The 20415-nt window shown below is 41.7% G+C and overlaps 1 protein-coding gene across 1 annotated transcript in view; it reads right to left on the bottom strand.

The window, feature by feature from the left end:
- Window positions 1–4186: 4186 nt before the first annotated feature.
- pole2 (polymerase (DNA directed), epsilon 2) overlaps window positions 4187–20415 on the bottom strand; it is a 47875-nt gene continuing 31646 nt past the window's right edge. The window contains 12 exon segments of the mRNA XM_060933896.1: window positions 4187–4364; window positions 4480–4547; window positions 4770–4946; window positions 11354–11462; window positions 11593–11670; window positions 11798–11857; window positions 16155–16211; window positions 16314–16358; window positions 16360–16399; window positions 16515–16687; window positions 17129–17201; window positions 17888–17936. Of these exon segments, the coding sequence (XP_060789879.1) occupies window positions 4346–4364; window positions 4480–4547; window positions 4770–4946; window positions 11354–11462; window positions 11593–11670; window positions 11798–11857; window positions 16155–16211; window positions 16314–16358; window positions 16360–16399; window positions 16515–16687; window positions 17129–17201; window positions 17888–17936 (948 nt within the window). The 3' untranslated portion in view covers window positions 4187–4345.

Here is a 20415-nt window from a genome sequence, read left to right as displayed (position 1 = left end):
CAAAAAAAGTGTTAATCAAACCAGAATATGTTTTATATTTTAGATTCTTCAAAGTAGGCACCTTTTGCTTAGATGACAGCTTTGCACATCTTGGCATTTTCTCATTCAGCTTTATGAGGTAGTCACCTGGAATGGCTTTCAGTTTACAGCTGTGCCTTGTCAACAGTTAATTTCTTGAATTTATTGACCTCTTAATGTGTTTGAGACCATCAGTTGTGTTGTGAAGAGGTAGAGTTGGTATACAGTGAATGACCCTATTTGAGTACTGTTCTAATCCATATTATGCCAAGAACTACTCACACTGCAAAAAATAAAAATCTTAGGATGTTTATTTGTCTATTTTCAAGTCAAAACATCTAGCCACCCTTATTATAAGACATAATTGCCCAACAAGCAAAACCTCATTTAGCTAGAAAGGCTAGTTTTTAGACAGTCCATCTTGAAAATCTTGTAGAGACAAAACGTCTTGAAAAAGTCTTATTTGGAGCACCTTTGAAAATAAAACAAGTTTTTTTAAAACAAGTAAGTACATTTTGGACATTTGTCAAATGCAGTTCATCTTGTTTCAAGAAAAAAAAACAAAGCATGCTTGTTTTGGGAATAAATGAACTTTACTGAAATGTTTGAATCTTTCATTACAATTCAACTCCACCTTACAGATCCTAAGTTTACTGCGACTGTTTTCTCAGTCATTCAGAGTGAGGGCCTTCTAGATGCTGTACAGACTCTAGACCAGACAAGTGCCTTCAAAAAGGCTATGAGTGAGTGGAGGGCGTTTTAGTGAGGTCTTTTTGGAATGCTGTGAGTTAAGTTCAGTGGTTTTTTTTGTGCCTGATCTTGTAAACCCCTCATACACATGAATAGTCAGTGCCCCCAAAATGCACTGTTGCTTTGGCGTTGTGTAAGCTTCACTGTAAGTCAAAATGCGTAGACTTTTTTTTTTTTTTATGCCTGAGGTCCTGGGGAAGTGGAATCTTAAGAGATGTTTTAATGTTTGAATGCTGAAATTGGGAAAAAAATAAACTTGTTGCAATGCTACACATGTCGTCAACTTGATTCAAGATAGTCTCTGGTCTCATATCTAGAGTATTTTACTAATTACAGGTCACAAAAGGAGAATCTTTTAAGCTAGCAATGCTTAGTTGTAGAATTTACCAATCCTAATATTAGTATATTTATCTTAAATTCAGTTTTTACTGCTAAGACTTTGTCATGAATATAAGTGAAATACCCTTAAAATGAAATAAATAAAAAAGACTTGAATGGCTAAATGTAAGAAGTACGATCTTGTTATAAGAACTAGTTTGATTATTTTGACTTAATTAGATCTCGCATGATAAGTTCCCCAATCTTATTTTGGAATTATTTCATCTAAAAACAGGTTAGATTTTTCATCTTACTTTAAGAAATCTTACCAAGTCAAATCTGACTAGTTCCATTGGCAGATTTTTTTCACCTGATTCAAGCAAATATGCTTTGTTTTAATCTTTTATTTCTTATTTTTGAAAGGCCATTTTTTGCAGTGCAACTAAGTAAAGAAAAACGACAGTCCATCATTACTTTAAGAAATGAAGGTCAGTCAGTCCGAAAAAGTTTGGGATGAGTTGGACCGCGGGGCGGCACGGTGGTGTAGTGGTTAGCGCTGTCGCCTCACAGCAAGAAGGTCCGGGTTCGAGCCCCGGGGCCGGCGAGGGCCTTTCTGTGCGGAGTTTGCATGTTCTCCCCGTGTCCGCGTGGGTTTCCTCCGGGTGCTCCGGTTTCCCCCACAGTCCAAAGAGATGCAGGTTAGGTTAACTGGTGGCTCTAAATTGAGCGTAGGTGTGAATGTGAGTGTGAATGGTTGTCTGTGTCTATGTGTCAGCCCTGTGATGACCTGGCGACTTGTCCAGGGTGTACCCCGCCTTTCGCCCGTAGTCAGCTGGGATAGGCTCCAGCTTGCCTGCGACCCTGTAGAACAGGATAAAGCGGCTAGAGATAATGAGATAATGAGATGAGTTGGACCGCAGAGTGAAGGCAAAGCAGCCAACGAGTGCTCGGCACCTCTGGGAACTCCTTCAAGACTGTTGGAAAACCATTTCGAGTGATGACCTCATGAAGCTGATTGAGAGAATGTCAAGAGTGTGCAAAGCTGTCATCAAAGCAAAAGGTGCCTACTTTAAGAATCTAAAACATTTTGGTTTGATTAACATTTTGATTAACATTCCTTACGTGTTGCTGCATAGTCTGGATGACTTCAGTATTCATTTACAATGTAGGAAAAAAATGTAAAAATAAAAACATCGAATTTGAAGGTGTTTCCAGACTTTTGACTGGTACTGTATACGGAGGTTTCAGTCACTGAAAACAGCTACTTTCGCAAACTGTGGGCAGAGTGGAGATTTCTGAAAACTGCATCCGCAGACACGCGTGTAAATCGGGAAACCGAAGCGGCAGTGGGCGAGAGGGCGCGCGCGAATAGAATGAGTCACAGGTGGGAATCTATCACCGAATGCCGACTGTCCCGGTGCTTCGTGAAACCGCACGCGCAAATTCATCAGGTTAACTTTCAAATAACTGTTCTTGCGCACTTGCGACACCGGAGCCACTTTCCTGAATTTTGAGCTTCGGAGTATTCGCTTCCACTGTTTTCTGACCTTTTGTGCGGAGCGCCGCGGCTCGCCTCGGGGTGAATCGCTGGCTGCCAAGTTTGGGGAGGCCGGGACCTCCCCCGGCCGAGTTACGAGCGTGCAAAGTCGGTCTGGAGCCGCCGATAGAAACGAAACTCAAGCCGAGCACCGCGGCTCGCTGCCTGCGCCGAGCCTCCCCGGGACTGGACAGTAGCGGAGGCTTTATTTCATTTATTTATTTAGGCCTATCTAGCGCAACAACTTATTCCTTTACATACACTCAAACATAGCACAAGAAAGGGTTCAACAGCAGGCAATCACAGCAGCTTGGTGAAGTTCTAAATCACATCGGTGTCAGCCCTGTGGGCCCACACCCCACTCCATTCTTTTCCTCCTCGGATCTGCATCACTCTCATTACTGACCTTCAGCGCTCCCAGTTGACGGAAATCCGTCGTAGCGACGGAAAACTTTAATCCATGCATGAGTAAATCTTACAAAGTAAGCAAGCTGGCCCAGTGTTTTATAATTATTTTGGAATAGTTTTATGGCCATTAAACTAAACGCTTTGTATGTTTATTATTACATGACCAATTACAGCACAGTAGAAAGTCATACACACCCAACTACACTCTTAACACATAATACACGTATTCCGAGTGGTTTGCATGTGAATTATACTGTATGCTTTGTGGCTAAATAAACAAGCAAATAAAAACTTTATATATATATAAATAAATGAGGGGGAGGGAGAGAGGGAGGGGAGAGAGAAGGAGAAAGGGAGGGAGAGAGAGAAGCAGAAAGGGAGGGGAGAGAGAGAGGGAGGGAAAGGGAGGGGGGAGAGAGGGAGGGAAAGGGAGGGGAGAGGAGGGGAAGGGAAGGAGAGAGAGAGAGAGAGAGAGGGAGGGAGAGAAGGAGGGAAGGAGGGAGGGAGGGAGAGAAGGAGGGAGGGAGGGAGGGAGAGAAGGAGGGAGGGAGGGAAGGAGAAAGGGAGGGAGGGAGAGGGAGGGAGGGAGAGGGAGGGAGGGAGAAAGGGAGGGAGGGAGGGAGGGAGAGGGAGGGAGGGAGAAAGGGAGGGAAGGAGAAAGGGAGGGAGGGAAGGAGAAAGGGAGGGAGGGAGGGAGGGAGAAAGGGAGGGAGAGGGAGGGAGAGAGGGGGAGAAAGGGAGGGGGAGAAAGGGAGGGAGAGAGGGAGGGGGAGAAAGGGAGAGGGAGAAGGAGAAAGGGAGGGAGAGAGAAGGAGAAAGAGGGGAGAGAGGGGAGAGGAAGGGAAGGAGAGAGAGAGAGAGAGAGAGAGAGAGAGAGAGAGAGGGGGGGGAGAAAGGGAGGGAGAAAGGGAGGGAGAGGGGAGAGAGAAGGAGAAAGGGAGGGAGAGAGAGGGAGAAAGGGAGGGAGAAAGGGGAGAGAGAGAGGGGGAGAAAGAGAGAGGGAGAAAGGGAGGGAGAAGGAGAAAGGGAGGGAGAGAGGGGATTGAATGTTTAATTCAATACCATGTTTTCCCTCACATTCACAGTGACCAGGTATTTTCTGCTTCCTAGCAGTTCGTGTGATATATTCTAAGATTTCAAGAAAACAAATTGAACTTCATCTTCTAAAAATATTTTAATTTGACAAAATGGCAGATATTTCACATAACAGTATTGTAATTTCACTTAAGGCAAACACACTGCAACAAGCTGGTACATTTATTTTACATTCTATATAAAACGGTCTTTTCCAACTCTATCACCACGTGTTCGGCTTCAAAGTCCTTGCAGTTTGCTGCATAAGAAAAACAAATATGAAGAAAACCCATTAAGCATTGGGTTCCAAAGAATGAGCTCCAAATTTAATAATTTTAATCATTAAAAGTATAGAGTAATTAAAAGTTGAATACCTGTCCTCCACTGTTCTATTTGATGGATAGTACACCTTGAAAGAAAATCCAGTTCTTGGAAAAGAACCCTAGGTAGAGGATGGTAAATAGTTTATATTATATTGACTGAATTTATTTTTCATTATTAATAATTTCACAACTCAGACATTTCCAGTGATGCAATAACATACACTACATTATTATTGTTAATCCAGGGGGAAAAGGGAAAACAAACAAAAAAATTAAAAAAAAAACAAAAACCTACAGCCATTAGATTTTAACAATTCATTAAATAGTGGGAAAAAAAATACCGGGTTGATGCAGAGGCAATCCGAGTTGGAGATACTGAAGGGGTCATATTTATCAGCAAAGATAATAACATCAGGAACAGGATAGACACGTAAGGCATAGTCATACGCCCAGTACATGGGACTGACGTACAGGGGAAGTGGGGTCAGATGGCCCTGAGACAAGATAGTCTTCACAAACTGCAGGAAAAAAAGGGCAATAAGAGAACATAAAGCCTGTACATATATCTATGTACTGTACTGATTCATTATATGTTGTTCTTTTAAAAATGAAATGTTTTCAACACTCAGCTCAAATACAATGATTAATGCTTACATGTAATTTCGCATAATATAAAGATTTCAGTTCATTGTCAGTCGGTAATTTAACTTATGTTTTAAACTCGTATACTAGCTAACAAAACCCAAAGAGGATTTTTCTAGAACAATCTTACTTAACAGAAAGAGCCACTTTTAAGAATCTGCAGACATTTTGGTTTGGTATGAAAGTCAACACACTGCAAAAAATGGCCTTCCAAAAATAAGAAATAAAAGATTAAAACAAAGCATATTTGCTTGAATCAGGTGAAAAAAAATCTGCCAATGGAACTAGTCAAATTTGACTTGGTAAGATTTCTTAAAGTAAGATGAAAAATCTAACCTGTTTTTAGATGAAATAATTCCAAAATAAGATTGGGGAACTTATCATGCGAGATCTGATTAACTCAAAATAATCAAAATAGTTCTTATAACAAGATCGTACTTCTTACATTTAGCCATTCAAGTCATTTTTATTTATTTCATTTTAAGGGTATTTCACTTATATTCATGACAAAGTCTTAGCAGTAAAAACTGAATTTAAGATAAATATACTATTAGGATTGTTAAATTCTACAACTAAGCATTGCTAGCTTAAAAGATTCTCCTTTTGTGACCTGTAATTAGTAAAATACTCTAGATATGAGACCAGAGACTATCTTGAATCAAGTTGACGACACGTGTAGCATTGCAACAAGTTTATTTTTTTTCCCATTTCAACATTCAAACATTAAAACATCTCTTAAGATTCCACCTCCCCAGGACCTCAGGCACCAAAAAAAAAAAAAAAAAACTAATAATTAAAAAAAAAAGTCTACGCATTTTGACTTACAGTGCTTACACAACGCCAACGCAACAGTGCAGTGTACGAGGGGTTTACAAGATCAGGCACAAAAAAAAAAAAGCCTACGCATTTTGACTTACAGTGCTTACACAACGCCAAAGCAACTGCATTTTGGGGGCACTGACTATTCATGTGTACGAGGGGTTTACAAGATCAAGCACAACGAACAAACAAACAAACAAACAAACAAACAAACAAACAAACAAACAAACAAACAAACAAACACTGAACTTAACTCACAGCATTCCAAAAAGACCTCACTAAAACGCCCTCCACTCACTCATAGCCTTTTTGAAGGCACTTGTCTGGTCTAGAGTCTGTACAGCATCTAGAAGGCCCTCACTCTGAATGACTGAGAAAACAGTCGCAGTAAACTTAGGATCTGTAAGGTGGAGTTGAATTGTAATGAAAGATTCAAAGATTTCAGTAAAGTTCATTTATTCCCAAAACAAGCATACTTTGTTTGTTTTTTTTTTAAACAAGATGAACCACATTTGACAAATGTCCAAAATGTACTGACTTGTTTTTAAAAAAACTTGTTTTATTTTCAAAGGTGCTCCAAATAAGACTTTTTCAAGACGTTTTGTCTCTACAAGATTTTCAAGATGGACTGTCTAAAAACTAGCCTTTCTAGCTAAATGAGGTTTTGCTTGTTGGGCAATTATGTCTTATAATAAGGGTGGCTAGATGTTTTGACTTGAAAATAGACAAATAAACTTCCTAAGATTTTTATTTTTTGCAGTGCATATCTTAATAGCTTGTTAAAATGAAATAATTTTAAGTCTAAAATACCCTTCCTTCCAAATATATAATTATGACTCCTCACAACTGTAAATAAACAAAGTTTACACTCACCAGCCACTTTATTAGGAAGACCCATACTAGAGCCTCCTATTTTCCGTTTCAAAAAACATTAAATTCCGTTTCAGAGAATGGCTAATTCTGTTTCAATTCCGTTTCAGACAATTTGTTTCAGTTATATGATCAAATGACAACTAAATTGGCATTTTTAGATTTTCAACATATAAAATACATAATTCAGAATCAGAATTCTTAAGTACATGTAATAAATGCATGAAATTTTATGTTTCAGGTAACTGGTGTTGGGAGGCATCTGCATGTTTGTTGTCCTTGTGCATCTATCCCTGTAATCCTGCTTTACTGGCCTGCTGCAGTACAACTTCATATAAACAGGGATGTGATTTGGGGCTGGTGAAATTATCTGAAAATTTTAGGCGGGGGTCTGGGGGCCGCAGGCCCCCAGCTGGTCCAGGGCAGTTCCCTGGTGGGGGGACAAGGGGGGAAGCCCCTCGAAGCTCCTGGGTTTTTCTGACTTAAAAATTGTACTAAAATGGCAAGCAAAACACACAAGAAAAAACTTGTCATGATTAACAAATTCAAGCCAATTTAATGGTCAACATGCAACTCTGACACACACGGTCACACACTCTCTCACCCCCCCCCCCCAAAGAACCAGCGCGAGCAGGGCCCGCTAGCCTTGGGACGTTTCTATCCCGACTTTGGACGCTCGTAGCTCGGGCAGGGGAGGTCCCAGTATCCCCAAACTTGACAGCCAGAGACCTCTGCCCTCTCCCCAAAGAACGAAATCGCTGAACAAATGTCTCACAGTCTTATGTCCAACGTCTGTAGCAACCTCTTTCTCCAACCATTCCCAGCGGAACTTGTTTTTCACTATTCTGTCAATTTCTTTAACTCGATTTGCATCTTTACGCTCGATCACAGAGGCTGCCATCTTTCAACTCTTTGTTTGAAGCGAGCTTACGTACAGCTAACAAGCGCGTTCATTGGTTGTTACAGAGCGATGGGCCAATCACGTACCTCATTTCATCTCGATGACGTAATTGCATAAATGACGTAATTACGTCAATGAGATGAAACGAGGTACGTGATTGGCCCATTGCTCTGTAACAACCAATGAACGCACTCGCTTCAAACAAAGAGTTGAAAGATGGCAGCCTCCGTGATCGAGGCATAAAGATGCAAATCCAAGGCTGCCATCTTTCAAATAAAGTCGGAACGAATAGGATACGAATGTGGATTTGAGGGAAAAATCGGAAACTTTTTTTTTTTCAAGTTTTGAGGTGAAAAAAGCGGAATTCCGCAAATTCGCGGAAAAATCACATCCCTGTTAAAGCTTTAAACTTTCTGTACACAGTCTACACTAAATTTCATCTCATCTCATTATCTCTAGCCGCTTTATCCTTCTACAGGGTTGCAGGCAAGCTGGAGCCTATCCCAGCTGACTACGGGCGAAAGGCGGGGTACACCCTGGACAAGTCGCCAGGTCATCACAGGGCTGACACATAGACACAGACAACCATTCACACTCACATTCACACCTACGCTCAGTTTAGAGTCACCAGTTAACCTAACCTGCATGTCTTTGGACTGTGGGGGAAACCGGAGCACCCGGAGGAAACCCACGCGGACACGGGGAGAACATGCAAACTCCACACAGAAAGGCCCTTGCCGGCCCCGGGGCTCGAACCCAGGACCTTCTTGCTGTGAGGCGACAGCGCTAACCACTACACCACCGTGCCGCCCACTAAATTTCACTTCACTGAAAATGTGTTTCTTTCATTTATTTAAGACTGTAGTTAATTAGTGCTCTTAACTTGATTGTTGACTGGCTCCTGTTATTTTCTTTAAAACTTTATATTGTATATTAATACTTTTATGGTTATCCTTACTCTTTATACATGTACATTTAAATAAAAACAATCTCAGTTATCATTTTATCCATGTTTTTCAAACGTTTATTCGTTGTTATGCTTACAATGTTTTCAGTGCAACGACAGGTCTAACAAAGTGTGTGACAGTGTCCATTTAATATATACTTTAAATGATTCAAATTATTTAACAGTTAAATCTATTATTAGTTTTATTTACATTTTGCCTGTAAATTATTAATTTAATAATGCACAAGTCTTCAAACTCTTTATATAGAAAATCATTCTTTGGAACATAACTTCTTATTTAAGAACATAAACCATTAAATCATGAAAATAATCAGTTGCTATTATATAATGTTAAACTGAAAAGCCTTGGTGCAAACTACTAATGGAAATCTGACTGTTCAAAATCTGCCTTCAAGATCACCATTATAATATAGCATTAGGAGTCCCTTTGTGCTTGAAAATATTCCGTGGCCACGTGTTAATAACGCATGGGAACGAGATCCTATTCCGTGGCCACAACTTGTTTAATGTGTGGGAACGAGATGATGATTATTAGGTGGCCACAAATTAATAACGCGTGGCCACGAGAAGTGTTAGTCATTTCATCACTGAGACTGTTGACTTTGTGGCATCAGTAGCTTCAGCCGCAAATATGGACAAGTTTGATCTGATTTTGTTTTATTTTAATCTAGGAATGAATTATAATGATATCTTTAAATCACTTGCAGTTAGACATGGAGTAATTCTGAGCAAGAGACACTTAATTCGGCTGCTCAAAAAGCACGGGCTCAAACGTAGACAATATGCTGACCTCGGGGAAGTTATAGATTTCATCATACAGGATAAATCCTGTATTTATTGTACAATTGACGGCCGCTCAAAAACTGGACATCATCCCATCAGGCTGGAACTTGAATCATCTCGTGGCCACGCATTATTAATTCGTTCCCACGCATTAAGCAAGTCATGGCCACGGAATAGGATTTCGTTCCCACGCGTTATTAACTCGTGGCCATGGAATATTTTTTTTTTCACCCATGTAACCAGAGGGGCTCCATAGATTCCGTTTCTGAGCACTAATTCCGTTTCTGACCCCAATTTCCGCGATTTTCGTCCGTTTTCCGCGATCATGGAAAATCGGAGGCCCTACCATACCTGTAATGTTTTATGCAGTTCTCTAATCAGCCAATATCTTGACAGCAGCACAATGCATAAAATTGTGCAGATACAAATCAAGAGCTTCAGTTAATGTTCACTTCAAACATCAGAATGGGGAAAAATTATGATCTCAAAGTGTGACTTTCACTGTGGCAATGGGTGTTGGTTTGAACCAGATGGACTGGTTTGAGTGTTTCAGAAACTGCTGAGCTCCTGGGGTTTTCACACACACAACAGTCTCTAGAGTTTACACAGAATGGTGTGAAAAAACAAAAAACACTGAGTGAGCGACAGTTCTGTGGGTAGAAACAAACGCCTTGTTGATAAGAGAGGTCAGAGGAAAATGGCCCGATTAGTTCGAGCTGCCAGGAAGGATATAGTAACTCAAAGCAACTCTTTACAACCATGGTGAGCAGAAAAGCATCTCAGCATGCAACAAGAGAAGAGCACATTGGGTTCCACTCCTGCCAGTCAAGAACAGGAATCTTAGAATCAAGAACGAGTTCCTATTGGTGATGGGTTTAAGATCAATCATCTGACCCTGAATGCAACAAAAACTAAAGCCATGCTGTTTGGAAGCAAGAGAAAGACCAACATTTCCACCATCTCCATCCAGGTCCACCTCAAAGACATTGAGAGGGTTCAAGAATTCAAGTACCTTGGCGTGATTTTTTTTTCCCAGCAGCGTCTTGGTCTGCTCATGTCAAAAAACAGATGACCAAAATCAACAAACGCCTCGGTCTCCTGAAGCGAATCAAACATCTTTTACCAAAATTCGCCAGACTCTTACACTTTAACAGCTTGGTCTTACCACTTTTTGATTATGGTGATATTGTTTGGGGAGATAAAAATAACATCATGCTTATGGAATCTCTTCAAACCCTTCACAACAAAGCAGCCAAGATCATCCTGGATCGTCCTCCATTCTCTTCAGCATTTGATGCTCGGAATGAACTAAACTGGATGGAACTCTCTAAGCGCAGATGCTACCATTGATGTCTACATATATTTAAATGTAAAAACAGTCTACTATCAGCAAACTTAAAGCTAAATATGCTTAATGAGCATGGCTACAACACGAGGCATGGGAGCGAGTTTCGTTTACTATGACCCAAAACTAACTGGGGAAAACAAACTATGCAGTACCAAGCCATAAAATAATGGGACAATCTGAGTGACGCACTTAAGCAGTGTTCTAAGATTAGCCGTTTTAAATTGAATTTCTTTAAAAACTTTTCTAAACTTAAATAATTTGAACTTTATATTTTTTACTTTTACAAAATAATGATGTTGACTTTTAACTAGTTGGTTTTCATACTGAACCTCCAAATTCTGTTTTATATCTTTTGTGGAAATAATTTATTTATCAGGACCTTCTTGAAGATCACATTAATAAGTGAAGAAGCTTCCTGTTAAAATATAAAATATAAATATAAAATTAAAGTGGCCAGGGAGTGTATTTTTTTACAAGCTGTTTTTTGTAGATACTTCTTTTGTGCTTCAGTGACAGCGCCCGAATTTCATTTTATCTGGGTAAAGGAAAAGGTTTGGTAATATAGATTCTGACAAACACAGCAGAACCGACTCACGTGGTTTGGGATGTCGAGGTTGGTGCTGGGGAGTCTCAAGCAGTTTCGACACATCTTGTTGACCAGGTCTTCTCGGATCACCACTATCTCCTGACTGCAGTACTGTATCCTGGCATAGGAAAAGAACCCAACTTTAAAAAAAATAAATAAACAAACATTGCTGGAGATCAAGATGAACACTCAATCCGAAAATGAAAAACCTACAAGTAGATTTAAGTTACAGAAGCTGCAGGTTATACCTGCATGGATTTGTGGTGAAAACAGAGAAAGGGACTCGCTGTCTAAATTCTTCAGTGATGTGTTCAGCTAAGGGAGGCCTGGAAATGAAAATACAGCACACATTTGAACCAGCTCATTCACTTACTTATTTGGGGAGGAAGGGGGGTTAACACTTGATGCCAGCTGAATTTCTAATAAAATTATATTAGAAGTGAAACCGCTTACCTGGGCAAGATGGAGCTTGGTCCAGGGTCCTCAGGGCCAGGAATAAACACAAATCGACTGCTGTCGAGGCAGAAAACATTTCAATACATCACATGAACAACCATATAATGTATTCACTCATATATGTTGTAAAAACATTGTAAAGAATAATCATACAGGTTATGAACTATCAAACATTTAAACCTAATGCTTGTGTCACACATTGGCATTTCAGCCTTGCGTATGTACGGCGTATCAGGATACGTGGCAGTAAGAAAGGAACGTCACAGCATCGCCAGCTTACGTAGCTAATACTCTAGGATGCATAACACGATCTCCTCATACGCCAGGGTGCGGCGCATTTTTACACTACCGTTCAAAAGTTTGGGGTCACCCAGACAATTTTGTGTTTTCCATGAAAAGTCACACTTTTATTTACCACCATAAGTTGTAAAATGAATAGAAAATATAGCCGAGACATTTTTCTGGCCAGTTTGAGCATTTAATCGACCCCCACAAATGTGATGCTCCAGAAACTCAATCTGCTCAAAGGAAGGTCAGTTTTATAGCTTCTCTAAAGAGCTCAACTGTTTTCAGCTGTGCTAACATGATTGTACAAGGGTTTTCTAATCATCCATTACGCTTCTGAGGCAATGAGCAAACACATTGTACCATTAGAACACTGGAGTGATAGTTGCTGGAAATGGGCCTCTATACACCTATGGAGATATTGCACCAAAAACCACACATTTGCAGCTAGAATAGTCATTTACCACATTAGCAATGTATAGAGTGTATTTCTGATTAGTTTAAAGTGATCTTCATTGAAAAGAACAGTGCTTTTCTTTCAAAATAAGGACATTTCAAAGTGACCCCAAACTTTTGAACAGTAGTGCAAGTCTGCACTTAAAAATCTGTAGCATATACGTAGCAGCTTTGATACGTCACACATACTGCACGTCATGTGTACACTGTAAAAACGAAAGCTATGCAGCAGTGATGCAGTGGGAACGTTGCTCGGACACCTATTATGCCGTGCAAACGCTTTAGTTGACGTGTCTGATGAAGGTGGCTCCAGGGCTGGGTGGCTGCGGCTGATGTCTTCCCTCTTCCCTTGCCCTTCTTGGGTCCCTGACTTCTTCGCTGGCATGATGCTTGCTTGACTGTGACAAATGACAACGAATGCAGCGTGGGGCCCCCTTTTATACCCACCTGTGAACGCCGCAGGTACACAGAACGAAACGGTTACGCCGTGGCAACGCATCATATGCCATGCATACGCCTCAGTACACCATAACTTTACGTCCCTTGAACCCCATACAAACCCCAGATACGCCACACATACGCCATGTACATCACAGGACTTCAATTTTGGACAAAACACGCCTCATTTCTTGGCGTTTGACCCACATGCTGCTTACGTGGCAAGATACGAGACAGTGTGACACAAGCATAAGTGTCAAAGTGCAGGATACTGGATCAATTAATTTATAGACACATAGACATTAAAAAAAGTTGTATTTTCATCCTCAAGGGAACATTTGGGTGTTACAGTGGTACACAGTGATAGTGTATATTAAACATGAACGTACACGAAATATACTCGTACATACAGTGTTTCTGGGAAGTAATAACGCCAATGATTTTGTCTGTTTTTGCTGCACTGCAACATGTTATAATAATAATAATAATAATAATGTTAGAACAGGATACTTTTCTTCTAATTCTGAGGCGACTAAACTACAGAAATCAAATCAAATAGTGTATTTGGGTATCCTCAGAATTATTTAAAAAAATAAGTCTAAAAACAAAGCAACATTTTTAAGTATTCATCATCTGTTCTTTTAGCAATCTAAATTAGGACTAATATTTAATTTTCAAGAGCTCAGACTAAATATGTTAAACAGAGTATGACATGTTTGGCACATCTGTGTCAAATGATATACGCTGCATAATAAATATCTCTGACTTTGGGAGTCTCACAGCTAAAATGGCAGATCAGATCAGTACTACTGTCATGAAGACCAAGGAACTGCCCATGAAGCTAATGTTCTTAAAGAAGTTCGGGGGGGGGGGGGGGGGGGGGGGGAATGGAGAACTTACAACATTACAACATCGGAAAAGCTTTGAACCTTTTTAGGAGCACTGTGAAATCAATTATAACAAAGTGGGGGAAAAAATACTCCACAACCCAGACATTACCAAGATCAAGCCAAAGAAGGATAATTGTTAGAGAAGTGTCCGAAAGCCAGCAACAACAATGTAGAGGTTACGGAGCTCGCTGGCTGAAATAGGAGAACCTGTTCAGACATCATCATCAACAGCTCTTCACAGGTCTGTCCTCCATGCTAGAGTGGCCAGTAAGAAGCCACTTTGGAGAAAAGCCATGTTGAGCTTTTGTGAGAGATTTTGTGGTCTGATGATACTAATGTTGAGCCATTTGGTTTAAAGCCAAAGTATGTTTGTCACCAATAAAATACATTAATCTTATTACTGTAATCAGTCATGGTCAAAGTCAAAGTCCTTCCCACGCCATGTGGCGCATAGGGTGGCACCGATCTCCGTTTCCGTAGCCCTCGGCCTCTCGCCTATTACATAGCTAGGGTTACAGTGGGGGGCGAGTCCTCTGGTAACCGCAAGAGTTTGACTCCCCACTCACATCTGTATTGCAGCGTGCCTTGCCAGACAGCAGTAGGTACCATTTTTATGATGGTCTTTGTATGACCCGACTGTGAATAGAACTCGCGATCGCAGTTTGGTTAAACTGGGATGTATGGATGCTGTCAGTCCCCACTCGCTTGCTCACTCGAGTTTGTTGACGGTGTAGTGGCTGCTGCTTTATGTCCCGGGGCTCCCTCATGCCTGTGTTACCTTCTGGCTCTCCCCTTTTAGTTATGCTGTCATAGTTAGTTGCCGGAGTCCCTGCTTGTACTCAGTGCAATATGTATACTGTTCCTACTTATTCAGGTGACATTGGGCATACCTAACAACCTGCTTTTTCTCCCCCCCCCCAAATCTGTCCCTCTGAGTTACATGGAGTCAACAGAAAATCTTTTGGTGGAGAGGGTGGAGACCTCGACTGGCTCTCGTAGCCTGCAGGGAATTGGCCGTCAGACATTCTGTCGCATGTCCCAGACCCGGTGAAACGTAACTGAATTGTCTTGGCCAGCCCTAAGGGTCCCATCTGCATCTCATCATTGCTGAGGAGTGTGCTCCCATCACCCAATCAAGCATCCAGCCAGAGCAGGTCATGATATTTTTTAACCATATTAACATGCCATTGTTGTGTGTTATGCCTGATGTCAAGAGACTCGTCTCTGCGAGCCTACCACACAGATTTAATACTTGTGTCATTTTTAGGGCATACCTAACAACATGTGTTTTCTCCCCCCCCCCCCACCATCTGTCCCTCTGAGGTACATGTTGGTCCTGGGATTGAGATGCTGGCCTCTTCTGCCCCTCGGACCTGCTTGATCCATCCTGGTGCCCTGTGTCTGGTTGGAGTTTTATCGCATCGCTCCTGTGGAGGGACGGCCCCATGAGGACAGTTGAGGGTTATACCTGGAGGATGCTCTGGATTCTTACAGTAATGCTTTTATGGCTGAGGACTACAGTTGACTTGCTAACTTTAGGACTGCAGTTGTCATGAAAGTTTTGCACTCAAGTTTCCATCAATGAAGAGTTATAACATCAATGAAACTGTCTTCATGTTAAAATTGTTAATGTTATAGTCATGCTGTCTGCTGTTGCTCAAATGAGGATGGGTTCCCTTTTGAGTCTGGTTCCTCTCGAGGTTTCTTCCTCATGTCGTCTGAGGGAGTTTTTCCTTGCCACCGTCGCCACAGGCTCGCTCATTGGGGATAGATTAGGGACAAAATTAGCTCATGTTTTAAGTCGTTCAAATTCTGTAAAGCTGCTTTGCGACGATGTTTACTGTTAAAAGCGCTATACAAATAAACTTGACTTGGCGATCTCCCGAGCGAGAGGCGGACACGCTAACCACTAGGCCAACTCGTGGTACTAGACAAAGAGCATTTGTCTCATCTCATTATCTCTAGCCGCTTTATACTTCTACAGGGTCGCAGGCAAGCTGGAGCCTATCCCAGCTGACTATGGGCGAAAGGCGGGGTACACCTGGACAAGTCGCCAGGTCATCACAGGGCTTAAAGAGCATTTGTAATGAATATAAATTGGCCTATGGGTGCTTTCTGTTGTTGGATATAGATAAAAATCTTACTTCCACAAGTGACAAAAGACGCACAGAGAGACACAGTAACACCAGCAGCACTGTCCTGTTCTGAGCCATTTTCGCTCAGAGAACATGCACATAATATAACAAATAATAATAACAGACAATAGTGACCAAAGAGTGTCTTACCTGTTGTGGATACTGGGATGCTCACAAATTAAATCAGCTAGGGCTTTCAAAGACTCTGAAACAAAAAGCCTATATTATGACATCAAGACAAAAAAAAAAAAAAATCCTAATGAATGGAGTGAGAAAGCGGAGTTCCCATGCGTCAAAGTTTCTCACCTTTTAAGTGACTTGATCTGACTTTTGCCATATGGGGCAGAAGAGAGTTCCACAGAAGATGAAGCAGGTGGGAGGCATTGCTGAATAGCCTGCAACAGGCACAAAGATCTGTTGATAAATACTGAATGAAAGCAACAAATTCAAGGAATTTGGAAAATGTTATTGGATTTGTACAATCAGAAACCTTAGAAAAATGCATTAAACCTGAAAACATAGTCTGGATCTTCTCTAGGACCTCCACACTGTCCAACCACAAGTCAGAAATGATAACAAACATAGCATCCTCATTCTCTTCTTCAAGCTGCTTCAGTTTGGCAGAGGCTTTCACCGCAATTGTGGATGGACCACCAAAGAAATTCACATTACCAAAATACGCCCTGAAATTAAAAAAAAAAAAAAAAGTTTCTATTAACTGAGGAAGAGTCCTTGTTTAAAACTGCTGCATTAAGGGATACAAAAAATAAAAGCAAATATCATTAGATTTGATTCATCACTGGAACTCAAGCAGGAGTTTTTGGATGCTTTCATTTTTTCTTATCCTCATGTTATGAAAAGGTTTCTCCACTTTTCGTTTGCAGCATTATACCATGAAAAGTGTCCATCAGTATCTATATTAACAATCACTGTTTAGGTTTTGCTTTTTTACACTCTTCTCTCCTCCAAAGTTCTGTCTGCTTTATTACACTTTATAAACATCTATTGTTGAATATAAAAGTCCATATTTTCCAATTTTTACAGAATTGACATTGATTATTCGACTAATCACTGCTGTCCCTAGTTCGCATGAGAAGACAATATGGCGATGGTTGTGTGTTCACCTGGTAGTGGAGGAGGGCTCAATTGGTGGAAACCCAAAGGCACTGACATGGAAGACTGAGTCTTCATACCACCCTGTAGGAATCAGAACATGGCTTAAAAAAAGAAAAAGGACCCAGCTGTCAAACATTCTCTTATGCCCCTTTTCCACCAAAGCAGTTCCAGGGCCAGTGCTTAGTTTGGAACCGGGGTTTTCTGTTTCCACTGATAAAGAACTGGCTCTGGGGGCCAGAAAAACCAGTTCCAGGCTAGCACCAACTCTCTGCTGGGCCAGAGGAAAGAACCGCTTACGTCAGCGGGGGGGCCGAGTTGTTAAGACCAACAACAATAACAAGACCGCGAAAGATCGCCATTTTTAAGCGACGAGAAGCAGCAGCTATACAAACGCAAAGTCAGCCATTATTATTATTGTTGTTGTTGTTGCTGCTGCTTCTTCCGTGTTGTTTTTGCTTCGATATTCGCGCCAAGGTTTATGCAAACGTAGCGACGTAACTGACGTATACAGCGACGTAACTGACGTGTCTTCCCTTAGCACCGCGAGCTATGAAAAAGCAAACTGGTTCTCAGCTGGCTCGCAAGTTGAACGAGTTGTGAACCAGCACCAGCACTGGCCCCGAACCAGCCCTGGAACTGATTTGGTGGAAAAGGGGTATTACTAGTTAGTTAAATTTAACCATGAGAACGGTTAAACAAATTCTTGAACCATAGCGAAACATCACTCAGTGACCGTCTGATGAGGGTGTTGAGAAGACGGTAGTTACCTTCAGCCAAGACAAAGCCAGACTCCGTGTACAGCCCACTGTGAAACTGGTGAGGAATCAAGTTAAGGGACAGTTTTCAGTTCCAGGTAATGACAAAATCGACCAATACAACAAGCAATAGTTTTGGTGTGAATTTGATGTTTTGCCCCTCATACATTACATTCTTGCAAGTGGTGCAAAGACTGGCTTTATTTTTGAACCCTACGATCTGACACAGTACTGGTCTCTGAGTCAATAAAGAATATTATCAAACTGGAATTGAAAATGCCGTGGGAGGAATGCCATGAAAAGGCGACAAGGTATGAATTAATTTGCGATGGTCACAAACAAGGCAGGAGGCAAAGGGTATGCCCATCAAACTTGGCTTTGAGGTTTTGCAGAGTGGTCCTTGTACAAGACCTACCCTGTGTCTGAAATCGCTCACTCGTTCACCACTCCCTACTCACTATATAGGGAATTACTATATAGAGGACTATATAGAGAGCTCATTGATAAAATGAAAAAAGACTTTCGGACGCTTGTCCGTCGCGCTGGTATTTACGTCATTACTGTTGCACAATTAAAACGTGCCAGATCAGGCGGCTGGTGGGTTTTCAAAATAATAAATACATGCATGTATTTTTGTGATAAATACATATTATACTGAGCGTATTTCTCACATTAATAAATACAAAGTACCTGCATCTTTCAGTTCTTTTAAATCAAGGCTGAATACTTTCTTCTTTGCCACTGCCTTTTATTAAATCAAATTTGAGACTTTCAATTTGATTTCTTTCAGCGTGGCCGCAATGCATGATGGGATATATTGCTTTGGTTAGAGACCATCGGTTGTACACTACTTTTCATGATGCATTGTGGGATACTTTGAGTGCACTGTATAGGGTGTAAATAATCCTCACTAAGGTTTCGGACAGCACTACACAATGGCGTCGCCACATTTGGAGCTGTGTCATGTCATATTCAGAAGTTTGCCGATGACACAGCCATCGTTGGGTGTATCAGTGACGACAGAGAGGAGAAGTATAGGAGCCTGGTGAGGGACTTTGCTGTGTGGTGCAACAGGAACCATCTGCAGCTCAACACCTCGAAGACCAAGGAGCTGGTCATTGACTTTGGGAGGTCCAGACCAAGGTCACGACCAGTTATGATCAAGGGAGTCAAGGTGGAGGCTGTGGATTCCTACAAGTACCTCGGGCTGTGGCTGGACAGCAAGCTGGACTGGACTTGCAACACCAACCACCTGTACAGGAAGGGACAGAGCAGGCTGTACTTCCTGAGGAGGCTGCGGTCCTTTAACATCTGCAGGAAACTCCTGTGGATGTTCTATCAGTCTGTGGTCGCCAGTGTCCTGTTTTACACCGTGGTGTGCTGGGGGGGGCAGCACATCCAAGAAGGACACATCCAGGCTGGACAAACTGATCAGGCGGGCCGGCTCTGTGGTTGGCATGAAGCTGGACTCTCTGGTGACGGTGGCAGAGAAGAGGACTATGGACAAACTATTGAACATCATGGACGATGCCAGTCACCCTCTGCACACCGTCATCAGCAACCAGAGGAGCCAGTTCAGTGACAGAATGCTCCTTCCCAAGTGCAGGACGAACAGACTTAAAAACTCCTTTGTCCCTCACGCCATCAGACTGTACAACTCCTCTCTGGGGGGGGGGGGGGGGGGGGGGGGGGGGGGGTAACAGGAGGACAGAGGACGGGAAGGAGCAGTAGCCTAGCCTGACAATAAGCAATACCGGACAATGTGCAATATAATGTGCAATATTAAGTGCAATATCTTTCCTTCCTGCCCCCCCCCCCCCCCCCCCCCCCCCCCCACACACACACACACACATTTACCCTAACCCCACTTCTCCCCCCTTCTCCATATCTTATTCTTTTATATTTGTATATGTAAATACTTAATTTATTTTAATTTATCTAGAAGTTCTGTCCATTTCTTTTCTCTGTTTATCTGTAATGATGCTGCTGGAATCTTAATTTCCCTGAGGGAACCCTCCCAAAGGGATCAATAAAGTTTTATCTAATCTAATTATATAGTGCCCTATATAGTGAGTAGGGAGCGATTTTGGACCCAGACCTAGAGTATACTGGGCATCACAGGTGAGAAGGGGAGGAAAGCTGTTCGGAACACTGCTGAGGCACCTGAGACAACTTCAAGATGGCTTTGCATGAAGAGAATATGTCCATTCGTCCCTTTCACATATCCCACAATCCACTGCGTGGTTGGGAACTTCTGGTGGCCAGGCCCTGGCTGCTGATAACGGTACAAAAACCAATATTGGGCTATATAATCAGTTTTGATGTTCAAATATTATTACAGGTTTACATGGGCTCTCAGATTTTTTTCAAGATTAATACTGCTCAAAAAGATTGCACATTTACAATTTGTCATCAGTGTAAATTTATCATCAGTTTCGATGTTCAAATATTGGATACAAGCTGAAACGTGATGGCAGGGCTCAAAATTCGCGGTGGTCCGGTCGCCCGAGGCGACTTAATTTGTCATTTGGCGAGTAATT

The sequence above is a fragment of the Neoarius graeffei genome, chromosome 11, assembly GCF_027579695.1.
Source record: "Neoarius graeffei isolate fNeoGra1 chromosome 11, fNeoGra1.pri, whole genome shotgun sequence".
Classification (NCBI taxonomy): Eukaryota; Metazoa; Chordata; class Actinopteri; order Siluriformes; family Ariidae; genus Neoarius; species Neoarius graeffei.
This window is presented reverse-complemented; position numbering and strand designations above follow the sequence as displayed.